Genomic DNA, 13489 nt, shown 5'->3' with positions numbered 1-13489 from the left:
AGCGGAGGAATCTTTTCATTCATGGAGTACTGAATCTTTAGCGTTCTCGAGGCCCAGAAGATTGTGGAGGCTCAGTCATGAAGTGTGTCCTTGACTGAGATTAATAATTTTCTACATAGTAAAAAAAAAACCAAGGGATATGGGTCTGCTTCAGGAAAATGGTGCTGCAAATGAAGAATAGCCACAGTGTCATTTAAGCACAGAGCAGACTCAAAGGACTGAATGGATTATTCCTGATGTAGGACAGCTGGTGTTGGACTGGGGTGGACAAGGTCAAAAATCACACAATACCAGGTTATACTTCAACAGGTTTATTTGGAAGTACTAGCTTTGGATTATTCATGCTCTTTTCATTTTATGATTGGGAGCAGATGTTCGCAGGTAAAGGGACAGCTGGAAAATGGGAAGCCTTCAGAAATGAGATAACAAGAGTCCAGACACAGTATATCCCTGTTAGGGTGAAAAGAAAGGCTGGTAGCTGTAGGGAATGTTGGATGACTAGAGAAATTGAGGGTTTGGTTAAGAAAAAGAAGGAAGCATATGCCAGGTCTCGACAAGATAGATCAAGTGAATCTTTAGAAGAGCATAAAGGCAGTAGGAGTATACTTAAGAGGGAAATCAGGAGGGCAAAATGTGAACATGAGATAGCTTTGGCAAATAGAGTTAAGGAGAATCCAAAGGGTTTTTGCAAATATATTAAGGACAAAAGGATAACGAGGGAGAGAATAGGGCCCCTCAAAGATCGGCAAGGCAGCCTTTGTATGGAGCCGCAGGTAATGGGAGAGATACTAAATGAATATTTTGCATCAGTTTTTACTATAGAGAAGGACATGGAAAATATAGACTGTAGGGAAATAGATGGTGACATCTTGAAAAATATCCATATTACAGAGGAGGAAGTGCTGGATGTCTTGAAATACATAGAAGTGGACAAATCCCCAGAAACTGATCAGACCTATCCTAGAATCCTATGGGGAACTAGGGAAGTGATTGCTGGACCCCTTGCTGAGATATTTATATCATCGATAGTCACAGATGAAATGCTGGAAGACTGGAGGTTGGTTAACGTGGTGCAACTATTTAAAAAAAGTGGTAAGGACAAGCCAGGGAACTATAGACCAGTGAGCCTGACGTCGGTAGTAAACAAGGTGTTGGAGGGAATCCTGAGGGACACGATGTACATGTGTTTGGAAAGGTAAGGACTGATTAGGGATAGTCAACGTGGCTTTGTAATGGGAAATCATGTCTCATAAACTTGATTGAGTTTTTTGAAGAGGACCGATGAGTGCAGAGTGGTAGACGTGATCTGTATGGACTTCAAGTAAGGCATTTGACAAGGTTGCCCATGGGAAACTGGTTAGCAAGGGTTGATCTCATGGAATACTGGGAGAACTAGCCATTTGGATACAGATCTGGCTCAAAGGTAGAAGAGGGTGGTGGTGGAGGGTTGTTTTTCAGACTGGAGGCCTGTGACCAGTGGAATGCCACAAGGATCGGTGCTGGGCCCTCTACGTTTTGTCATTTATATAAATGATTTGGAGATGAGCATAAGAGGTATAATTAGTAAGTTTGCAGATTACACCAATGTTGGAGGTGTAGTGGACAGCGAAGAAGGTTACCTTAGATTACAATGGGATCTTGATCAGATGGGCCAATGGGCTGAGGAGTGGCAGATGGCGTTTAATTTAGATAAATGTGAGATGCTGTATTTTGTGAAAGAAAATCTTACCAGGGCTTATACACTTAATGGTAAGGTCCTAGGGAGTGTTGCTGAACAAACAGACCTTGGAGTGCAGGTTCACAGCTCCTTGAAAGTAGAGTCCCGGGTAGATAGGATAGTGAAGAAGGCATTTGGTACGCTTTCCTTTATTGAGTACAGGAGTTGCGAGGTCATGTTGCAGCTGTACAGGACATTGGTTAGGCCACTGTTGGAATATCGCATGCAATTCTGGTCTCTTTCCTATCGGAAAGATGTTGTGAAACTTGAAAGGGTTCAGAAAAGATTTAAGGATATTGCCACGGTTGGAGGATTTGAGCTATAGGGAGAGACTGAACAGGCTGAGGCTGTTTTCCCTGGAGCATTGGAGGCTGAGGGGTGACCTTATAGAGGTTTATAAAATCATGAGGGGCATGGATAAGATAAATAGACAAAGTCTTTTCCCTGGGGTGGGGGAGTCTAGAACTAGAGGGCATAGGTTTAGGCTGAGAGGGGAAAGATATAAAAGGGACCTAAGGGGCAACATTTTCACACAAAGGGTGGTACGTGTATGGAATGAGCTACCAGATAAAGTGGTGAAGACTAGTACAATTGTAACATTTATATGCCATTTGGATGGGTATATGAATAGGAAGGGTTTGGAGGGATATGGGCTGAGTGTTGGCGGGTGGACTATATTGGGTTGGGATATCTGGGCAGCATGACGGGTTTGACCGAAGGGTCGGTTTTCATGCTGTATATCTCTATGACTCTGTGACTCTAAATATACAAGGTTACGGGGTAAAACAGGAAAGATAATGACATTGGTGGAGGGGAGGAATAGCATCAACAATTAAGTCAGAAATCATTTACTTGATAACAGAGGATAAAATTAAAAGTAATCAAGCAGACAAAACATTACAGGTAGAGCTGGGCGATAATACAGCATTTAAGTTTGTCTAAGTGCTGCGTAAGTTCCTTGGGATCAGCTGCAAATTGATAGGTTACATAAACGCAAAGGTTAGGCAAACCTGAAGCAAAGGCACAATGCTTTAAATGGGGTTCTTAACTTACACGTAGATTACGATAAGTAGACTAACATGTTTCAGAAAGGTAATGAGTGATAATATTCTGCAAATCTGGAACCAATGATACCAGATCAGGTTTAATAATGGGCAATAATACAGTAATATTTACCAGTCTACAGTGCATAAATGCTTATCTAATAGTGATCATGACCTGACTGTCAAACAACATAGTTTTTAAAAGGGAAAAATGTAAAAGAGCTTTTAAGATTCATGATTCAGATAAAGTTGATGTCAATAGGATGAAATTGAAGCCATATTAAAAAGGACCAGTCTGTCAATGGATAAAATTACAGAAAGTCTTTGGTTCTCTGAAAAAATAATGTTTTGGAAGTGGAATGATTTTGGGTGCTTTACAGGTGGAGTCCCAAAAGATGTGTGATAGTTCCTAAGAGATTGTTAGCAAACATTGAAGTTCATGGAACTGAAGACAAATTACTTACTTTATTAGGAAACTAAAGGCAACACACAATAGGGATAATGGGCAGGTATTCTCAACTGATATATAGTCATTGAGGTCTGGTCAATTCAATTACTAATTTTAAATCTGTGATTGACAGAGATTTGTAAATATATAGATATTCAGGGATACAGAAAACAAGTGATTTTATGTATCAGGTCACAAATCAGTCATCATCATTTTGAATGGTCAACTGGCTTAAGGTGCTAATTGATCAACTCCAGTTCAATCACATTAATACATTTATTATAAATATTCATATTGATAAGATGCTGATACAAGAAATTCTCTGAAGGTTTACATGAGATTCTGTTATAGCCAATAGATTAGATTCCCTACAGTGTAGAAACAGGTCCTTCAGCCCAACAAGCCCACACCGACCCTCCGAAGAGTAACCCACCCAGACCCATTTCCATGACTAATGCACCTAACACTATCGGCAATTCACCTGACCTATACATCTTTTGACTGTGGGAGGAAACTGGAGCACCCAGACGAAACCCACACAGACACATGGAAAACATGCAAACTCCAGATAGACAGTCGCCCAAGGCTGGAATCAAACGTGGGACCTGGTACTGTGAGGCAGCAGTGCTAACCACTGAGCGACCGTGCCACCCTAATAGTGCAACATTACTCTATAGATACCACAAATTTGTATCAATTATCTTTACTTACACAGTCAAAAGTAATGCCTAATTTGATTGAATGCAGGTATAAGAAAAATGTTTTATGTTTTTAAATCAAACATTTGTGTCAAAAATGTGTGTTAGGTTGTGCATTGGGCTAACAAATAAATGTGTCTTATTTTACAGCAGTAATTCAAATTTGCTTTGCTAACATTACTGAATATTACACTAGTTTGGTTAAAACATAATAAGTGGATCAACACTTTTGAAATAATTAACTAACTTACCGGGTCACCTCGATAGCCAATATCACCCCTTTCACCTTTTCCACCTTTCACTCCTTTCGTTCCCTGTGAAAAAGAATTGACTCATGGCTTACTTTGTTCCTGCATTATCCACCAATCTCTAACATTGCCTATCCATGCGAAAAACCACTTATGCTGATTAGCTCTACCACTGTCAAAATATATTCATTATTTGTATCTGTCAGTTCTTGATGCATTTGATATCGCCTCTTTTCTCTCTTATTTCTATCAATTTTAATTTTAAAGAAAGAGGCATAAATCATGAATTGAAATTGCTGAAGAAACTCAGCAGGTCTGGCAGCATGTGTAGAGAGAAAGCAGAGTTAAGGTTTCAGGCCCAATGACCCTTCAGAACTGAAACCTTAACTCTGCTTTCTCTTCACAGGTGCTGCTAGACCTGCTGAGTTTCTCTAGTAATTTCTGTTTTGTCTTAGATTGCCAGCATCCGCAATTCTTGGTTTTATTTTAGCGAGGCATACAGGTGTTTGGAGTCATTGTCTACCCAAGGGAAGATCCTTTGCTTATTTCTCTAATTCATGAATTCTGTGATTTCCTTTCCAATTGGCCATAAGAACCTTGCATTTTCACCTTCAACAGGAAACTAGCAATATGACCAGGGAAGAGTACATGAGGGGGTTTCCTTTTAACTTCCTCAAACACTTCTAAAAGAAATACATCTTTTTTAACCAAGAGGGTTACAGATAGATGGAACCGGCTGCCTGAGGGGTGATGGACTCAAAATATTTAAAAAAGCATCTGGATGCTTTAAAATGTCATGGACACAGTAGACAATGGACCAAGTGCAGGTAAATGGGATTAGTCATACCTTGGCATTTGTTGGTCAGCATAGGTAAGGTGAGCTGAAGGGTCTGTTTCTAAGCTGTATGACTCTGATTCTATGATTCTAGCTGACTATGAGCAGGCATTGTCCCTCAACTTCCAGCTCAACTTCCAGTTCCAACGTAATTGAAACTTTGTTGTTTTTGCTGTTGATCATGGCACATAACCCTACATGGAACCCTTATTTGGATTTTGGGTGACTTACATAAAGAAAGGCAGGATCTTCTGTGAGATCTCGAATAGCCCTGCAACCTACATTAAATTTACAGGCAGAGAAGGTGGGTGATTTTGACAAATAGTATTAAAGATGATTACCACTTTATGATGTATTAATTTTTTTTAACACTGTTTAAAAGGTTTCACTTCGTATGATGCAAATACTGCCTGGAAGATAAGCTGACTTACCCAGTCTCCTATGTTGCCTTTTTCTCCTGCTGCTCCTAGTGCTCCATTTGTACCCTGCGTAAAACATGGAACATTTGGTGTAACTGTAGTAATACAGATAAAATATGAACAGGTCAAATAAGTGTGGTAATTCAAATTAATAAAGCAAACTAACAAACAAACACATACCTGTTCCCCATCTATTCCATCAAGACCAATTTCTCCCAGTTGACCCTTGGAAAAGGCAAGGTCAAAAAACATAAAACATTAATCCAGGCAAAGAACAACCTTATTTACTTTTCAATTTCTTTTTCAGTAAACACATGTGCTTGCTTCTTGAACCAACTCTACTACATGAGAAATCACAATAGACATAGCTTCAAACTTGGATAAACTAGGATTTATCTCTCCACCCTGCAGACACTCTGCCTCTATTCCTGATGAAGGGCTTTTGCCTGAAATGTCGATTTTCCTGCTCCTCGGATGCTGCCTGACCTGCTGTGATTTTCCAGCACCACTCTGATCTAGAATCTGGTTTCCAGCATCTGCAGTCCTTGTTTTTACATAGCCTCAAACTTGTTGTATCATGACCATCTGCGTCAACTCTATCTTACTACACTATCCCTACAATCCACAACTCTTTGACGACTCAAAACTCATTAATCTTTGACTTGATTACACTCAACAACTGAACACCCAAAACTCTCTGGGTTACAGAATTCCAAACATTCCTAAGTAGATTAAGGGAGATATTTCTTCTTATCTCAGCCCTAAATGATCATCCCCTTACTATGAAACTATGAAGCCAAACTCTAGATTCTGCAAGATAGACGCACCCGTTCTCCCATTTGAATTACTGACCACTGGCCTTTCTGAGCTTGAGGGCATGCTCCTGGCCTTTCTGCTTTTCGAGTTTATCGAGCATCCTTATTTAAAACAGAGTCTGCCTTCTGGCCACAAATTCACAAATGTGGGGAAAATCACTATAAGTATTTCCATGTGATGTGTAGTCATGACCCCAATTTGACCTGGCATCGAAATATGGATCCAAACACACAATTCTCTCCATAGTATCAGTTCAGTGGCACTAACATTTCCACATCACCCATGATAATTTCTCCTGCTTCTGCCTGGAAGAAACCAATATTCACTTTAGTTGTTTTTGTTTGGAAACATGTAAAAACCTTTAAAAATCACTTTTTGTACTCTTGTACTGTGTTTCCCCCTTTTTCTCAATTAGTTGCCTGTATTCTGTTGACTTCTAAAACTCCCTGGATACCTATTATTTATTGCAAATTTTGAAAAGCTGTACTTTCAATTGAATAATAACTTAATAAACCCCAGATAGATCTTTATCACAGATGTTTCTCAATGAAACATGTTTTACTGACTCACTTATGAAATGCTTTCCATTATGATTTAATAGAGGGCTATGGTGATAGGGCTAGAGAATGGGACTGGCTGGATAGCTCTTTTGGACTCGATGGGCCAAATGGCCGCCTTCTGTAATGCAACTTCAATGATTGTTACATACTTCCTTAACATTTAATATTTACCCAATCAACTTCATCCATTTTTTTTTCTCCTCACCCCTTTGTAATGAGACTTCTTTACTACAAGGTTATTAACTGATACTGTTTCACAGCACAATCCTAGATTTAAAACAGCCTGTTCCCTAGTTGGTTCTTCAACATACTAGCATCATTGAGTCACTATGAAGGCGGCTATTTGGCCCAGAGTTCATGACAACTCTCAGGGCAGCAATCCAATCAGGCCAGTTTTCCCATATTATCCCAACAGTCCTTGAAGTTCATTTATCTTAACTGTTTATCTAATGTGCTTCTGAAATCTTTGATCATCTCCACTTTCACTACTATTATAGACAACAACTTCATGATCATCTACACTCATGGTTTAAAACAGGTTCTCCCTCACATCTCCCTGTAACTCTTGTCCAAAGTCTTGAATCTGTCTACCTTAATCAGTATACCATCAGCTAAAAGCAACAACTTTTCTTTGCCCATGTTATTGAAACCTGTTATCTTGATAAAATCATTCCTCAACTTCATTTCCTGAAAAGAGACCAAAGCTTCTCCAATCTAACCTTTAACTAAACTCCCCTATTCACGGTACTACTCCTCTGGCACCATCACATGGTTATTAAAGTGAACAGATCTGGACATAATAGTCTAGTAGTGGCTTAACTAGAGCTTTATTAAGATTTAGAGGACTTCCCTGGTGCTGTGCTCAACACCTCTCTATCTATGCACAAAACCTTCTCGGTCCCACAGTTGGTACCTTGTGAAACACCTATTAAAATCCATGGAGATAACATCCACTGCATTCTCTTGATCAACCTTCAATCACTTCTCACTTTTCCTCTCTGACAATTACCTCTCATCCAGCCTCTCCATGGCTCCCTTTTATCCCAGGCTTCCTGCAGTACTGGCAGTTGCCACCATTCCTGGTGGCACTGTTAGATCTGAAGTGCTCCTGCCAGCAGCTATTGGAGTGACATACTGAAAGCCCTGGCAAGGCTGTAGTAGGAAAGTGATTGAGACCAGGTTTCAGCAGGGCTCCCAGAAACAGCAATGGTGACACAGTCACTGCCTCATCTGCTGGTGAATGGAGCCGCAGACATTAAGTTCAGATCTGCATTTCTGTGAGAGATATCAATGACCATCATTTGGAGGGCCTTTATATCTTGTGAGTCAAATAGTTATGACTGCTTCGTTAATGTGGACAGCTTAACTGCTTCAAACATTTTATCATTCTATTGATGAGTACATACCTTCTCGCCAGGGTATCCACGGCTACCCTGTAAATTAAGAACAACACATTAATCACATGGAATTTTATATTTTGGTAATATTTCTTTTAATTGTAACTTTTCTCACTACTTGCCTTAATTCCACTCTGTCCTCGACATCCTTGGAACCCTTGAGTTCCATTTATACCTGATGGACCTCTTTCACCCTATCAGAAATAAAAATGATTAAATAATTAAAGTTCTTCATTATGATCAACCTCAACATCAATGGGGACGCAGGGAGGAATAGGGTTGGAAAACTCACAAATGCCGAATTTAACGGCATGCAGGGCCTCATTTATATACTTTGTCTTGATTTTCCAGCTGGGGGCTCTGGCCATGGGATGGTGTCTAGCTGTTAGGTGAGTAGATTTGCTTCATGATGGACCAGCCTGGGGAACTGAGGAGACTTGATCATGGCAGGAGGAGTGGGTTTTAGGTGGCAGAGGCTTCGGTGAGGTGGAGTTAGTTTAAGAGGTCAAAGGAAAGTGACTCCGCTCCTCATGGTCCACAGCAATGTGGTAAATATATTGACACATTGGATTTGGTTACTGTTGCACCCTGTCAGATGTGTAGGACTTTAAATATAAAACCCAAAGAGATTTCAGATACATGGTCGTGTCAGTATAAATAAAGTGCAGGACTCTTGAAGGTGCATTAGAAAAGTTATTCATATATCTGAAGAAGGTCTCTGGCTTCACCTATCATTTCTACTGTAGTAGACTTAGATTAGGCAGTGATGAGAGAAATGAAAGATTACTTGCCCCTGATACATATGTTCCTTTGCAATCATTGGATAGCAAAGGTAAAGATCAGATTTGACAATAATACATTTACAGTCAAGTAGTTCTTAACACTTACTGCCTAATCTTGTTTTGAAAAATGGTTACTCGGGCAATGGCACAGGAGAACAACACTGGACAAGGTTTAGTATTTTGAGACAGATGGGAAGGAAAAGTGTGATGTGGAGAACTTATGTTAATGCTAATGATAAAGCACAGGCTTGTTCTTGAGTTGTCAGTTGTTAGATCTTTTTAAAAGTATGAATTTACCATGTGGTATGGTTATACTTACTACTCCACCTTCATCACCTGGGTGACCCATAATACCTTTAAGTCCTGGAACACCCTGAAACAACAAAATTGCATGAGATGCATTGAATTGGTATTAATTAATTGACAATGATCATGCTAATGACTCATCACTGTAGAGTTTCAAATTGCTGTTCAGGCATTTTAGTGGCGTGAGAGATCACCTGCCAATGTAACAACCTATCGGATATTCTTTCTCACTGATTTCAATGGAAGTTAAAAATAGGATTGTTTCTACAGCAAGTGGCCAATTTTACACCAGTTATGTCAGTTTTACACCAGGGCAGCAAGTTCAACGTTTATGCAGTTGTATGGGTGGGAGATTATGGTGCAATTCAGTACAGTAAAGTATACTTGCATAAGGTGAACTTCTATTTTCAGTTTAGTTATAAATGGAGATGCATCACACACATGTGATGGCATCTTTCCTTATAATTTACTTGTTTTTATAATCCAAACTTGATGACATCTAAGCAATTATTGACAGGTCCTTTCTATTTATTTTGCTAGCTGGTAATCTCTTCCACTAGGGGCCTGTTTCACATTCATTTCTCAACAGTAAACTTAACTAACCATTAAAACTAACTGCCCAGCTTTTTTCAGCAATGCAAGTAGGAATTTCTTTTTTTTATGCCCTTAATATTGGCATCATAATCTTCCAGAGTAAATCACACAGCTGGATAAAGTAACTAACAAGGACAGATCCATGAGAATTGGTCTTTCCAGTGAAACTCAGCAAAGTTTGTTTGTTTCTGATCTATTAAGATATTATCTGTGCCAGTGCTGACACACTGAAAAAAAGAGATAAGTGTTGTGATTCTAATTCCCTGTGGAGATCACAAATAGATGACAAAGGTTTATACAGGATTTATGTACAGAAATAGACCTTTCACCCCAATTAGTCCGTACCAGCGTTTTTGCTCCACATGAATCGCCTTCCATCTTTCTCATCTAAATCTGTTATTGTAATACTCCATTCCATTCTCATCCACATATTGTTTCACTTTAAATTCATCTGGACTGCTTGCTTTAACTATGTCTTGTGACAGCCATAGTTGCACCACACCTTCTAAATTTAACAGGAGGACTACTTCCACAAAAACTAGCGGCATTCTGTAAGTCAGCTCAACAAGCATCAAGGCAAAATTCTTGAAGAATCAACACCAGTGGGCTAGACACTGCGTCCAAGTAGCTTCAAAGTTCACCTTGACATGAGAGTATTGAGCTGGATGGTAGCAAGTACCTCTCAACAAATCATTCAGAATGGTGACAACTTGCCTATTGAACTGCATCATAATAAACACAAAATGAGGCCCATAACCCCAAAAAGCTGTAGATTAGGCATTAGCCTACTCAGTCACTTCAAGGTCCATGACAGAAATTCATGATCTTGAATAGAATTCATCCTCCAATCAAGGGACAGTTGACAAGGTGCTGGGGAGTTCCACTCAGTGGATGATAAAGCTTTTTCTGGATTCTTTCAGGATTTCTTGGGCTGAGACCTTGCAATGAAGGAATCTAGTTATGGTCTTCCTCATGAAAGAAAATATCCTCTTTCTATTCACATTATTAAAACCTTCCATAATGTTAGCCACTTTTCATGAGGAAACTTAGCCTGTCAATCCTTTTCACGTATGTGTGTCTCAGCACTTCTGGTATCATTTTCTCTGCCATTGTACAGTGTCCCTATTACTTTAATATGATGTGGCATGCACATAATACTCTTCAGTGCAGTCTAAGCAAAATTTGATTCAGTTTACGCATGACCTTTTTATTTTTCAACACAACATTTAACTGAAATAAAAAGGGGTAAGAAACTTAAGTTTAGCCTTACTCACTAAATAGGGAAGTAATACAAATATGTAGCATATATAAATATGTGGTAATGATTGGTTACGCTTACCTTGAGTCCACGTAATCCCTGAGGTCCTTTGTCTCCTGCTTGACCAGCACACTTACATGGGACACCACAGCACACTCTCTCTGCAATATTATCCTGTCAAGATATTGCAGAGTTTAAGCATTTAATTCTGAAATTGCACAAGGACTGGGAAAAAAAGAATGTGCAGAATTAAAAATTTGATCTTACGAGTTCTTCTGCTAGTTCATATTCTAAATCCAGCTGGTTGATTGAAAGAGGTCGTCTGTACCTATAACCTCGCCCAAATTCCAACAATGAAACCTCATCAACCCCTGTTGCTGCTTCCAAAGATACGATGATCAGTGCATGTACATTACCTATAGACATAGTAACAGGAACAAAAGGATTATGTGTCTTTTAAAATGTAAACAAAGTAAATCCCACACGTTTGTAACTCAGGAAAGAATATTTGATTAAGATACAAGACAAGTACCTTTCTGGTAAGCAAAAATAAATTAAAATTCAGAATAAACTATAGTTTTCAGTTTTTCCAGCCCTTTCTGAGCAGCTGCTGAGTTCAAATTAAAAGATATCTAAAGAAAAATAGGTCATGCGTTTATTACATATGTTGTGATCATCAAATATCAAGTTATATTTAAACAATACATTGACTGCTCAATTTCTATGGACTTTAGAAACAATAATCATCAGAGAATGAAATTGAAGCAAGTGAATGAGAATTGATTGTTTCTACTTTTATTCTGCACCAACAATATTTCCCGTCTCCAGCTGGAGACATGGTGCTCAGAATAGAGAAACATTTTTGCTTTAATATACCTTCTCTCCGTAGCTTTTCGGCCTGACGTTTTAATTGAGAAAAGTTGTCATCTATACCATCAGTGAAATGGATAATAACCTTTAAAACAGAAGGAAAACAACATTGTCACACATAAAAATTGAACGTTGCTGTTGTTACGATCCAAGCTCCTGTCAACGTGAGACAAGTCAGACCCTAGAGGAAATCTGGCCTATTAGATCCTAATTTTGTTCTCTTTTTAAAATAGCGGAGATCAGGTCTTGAACATATTCGCAAGAGGCTGCCAGTATACTTTTACTGCAAATAATAAAATATTTGTTAAGCAAGGAAAATAAGAAAACATGATCTACATTGCACAAGACAAAAAAGGTTGGAACCGCTTCATTACTAACACCCAGAAAAAGATTCACCTTCACATTATTCCTTAAAACTGCACAAACAGCAGTAAAGCATCACCATTATCTCCACACTGTAACCACTTCTGGTTTGGCATTCACTTGATGCTATTCTTCAAACTGTATAATTCCCTGAGGTACCTTAAACAAAATGCAAACTAAACTCACAGTTGCTTTAACTTCAGAAAAAAAAAACATGAGTTCCCTAATCTCAGCTTCCAGCAGTTTTGGTGGACTTCTTATTTGAACATAGAACTATACAGTACAGGAGAAGGTTAAAATTTTAAACTTACTGCAAAGCCTCTTCCAGAACAGGAAAAGGTCCTTCAACCATTCTGTCAAATATGATGCCAAATTAAACTAATCCCTTCTGCCTGCCCTTGGTCCTAATCTCTCTATTCTTTCCATATTCATGTGAATATCTAAAAGTCTCTTAAGCACCCCTGTCGTATCGTAGATTTAAATAAATCTGCCTCCTCTCTGCAGCACACCTAAACACAGACTGATTGACCTGGTGCCACTGGACTCTTGTTGCTAGGCAATAGCATAGTTTTCTCTTTATCTTTTTTTTAACGCAAAAAAAATCACCCTAGCTCTTCAATTCAAAATTGTAAAACTTCATTAAATAGCATGCAAACACTCAAGCTTCCATTCTTCCCAGCACCATGTCTGCAAGAAAAATTTTAAAAATAACTAAAGATGTCTTCTCCATCTGACCACACAAAATGCAAAACATAAATTAAATTTAAATGTCAAACAATATTGTTAACATTTGTTTCAAAAATCAATTATTGCCTCCATTGAATTTGTCTGACTTTGTATTTCTGGACAGCTCAAACCAATATGTCAGTAATAATGCCCTGCATCATACAAAACAACCTGTCAGCAGGAACGTTGACATTTAAATAGTTGCATTGGAAGAGGTTTCCTCAAAATGTAAGCTTGGTTTGGTCTTTGGCATTGTTGAGGAGAAAGTGAGGTCTGCAGATGCTGGAGATCAGAGCTGAAAATGTGTTGCTGGAAAAGCGCAGCAGGTCAGGCAGCATCCAGGGAACAGGAAAATCGACGTTTTGGGCATAAGCCCTTCTTCAGGAATGAGGAAAGTGTGTCCAGCAGG

The 13489-nt window shown here is 38.9% G+C and overlaps 1 protein-coding gene across 1 annotated transcript in view; it reads right to left on the bottom strand.

Annotated features, from left to right (window-relative positions):
* The window catches only part of LOC122551335 (collagen alpha-3(VI) chain-like), a 154848-nt gene that overhangs the window by 47196 nt on the left and 94163 nt on the right, over positions 1 to 13489 (bottom strand). The window contains exons 19-27 of the mRNA XM_043693062.1: positions 11998 to 12076; positions 11389 to 11537; positions 11203 to 11295; positions 9283 to 9336; positions 8304 to 8375; positions 8191 to 8217; positions 5589 to 5633; positions 5421 to 5474; positions 4158 to 4220 (exon numbers count right to left, since the gene is read on the bottom strand). Coding sequence (XP_043548997.1) covers positions 4158 to 4220; positions 5421 to 5474; positions 5589 to 5633; positions 8191 to 8217; positions 8304 to 8375; positions 9283 to 9336; positions 11203 to 11295; positions 11389 to 11537; positions 11998 to 12076 — 636 coding nt within the window. The remainder of the gene's footprint in view (positions 1 to 4157; positions 4221 to 5420; positions 5475 to 5588; positions 5634 to 8190; positions 8218 to 8303; positions 8376 to 9282; positions 9337 to 11202; positions 11296 to 11388; positions 11538 to 11997; positions 12077 to 13489) is intronic.

Source organism: Chiloscyllium plagiosum, chromosome 7 (genome assembly GCF_004010195.1).
Source record: "Chiloscyllium plagiosum isolate BGI_BamShark_2017 chromosome 7, ASM401019v2, whole genome shotgun sequence".
NCBI classification, from domain to species: domain Eukaryota; kingdom Metazoa; phylum Chordata; class Chondrichthyes; order Orectolobiformes; family Hemiscylliidae; genus Chiloscyllium; species Chiloscyllium plagiosum.
This window is presented reverse-complemented; position numbering and strand designations above follow the sequence as displayed.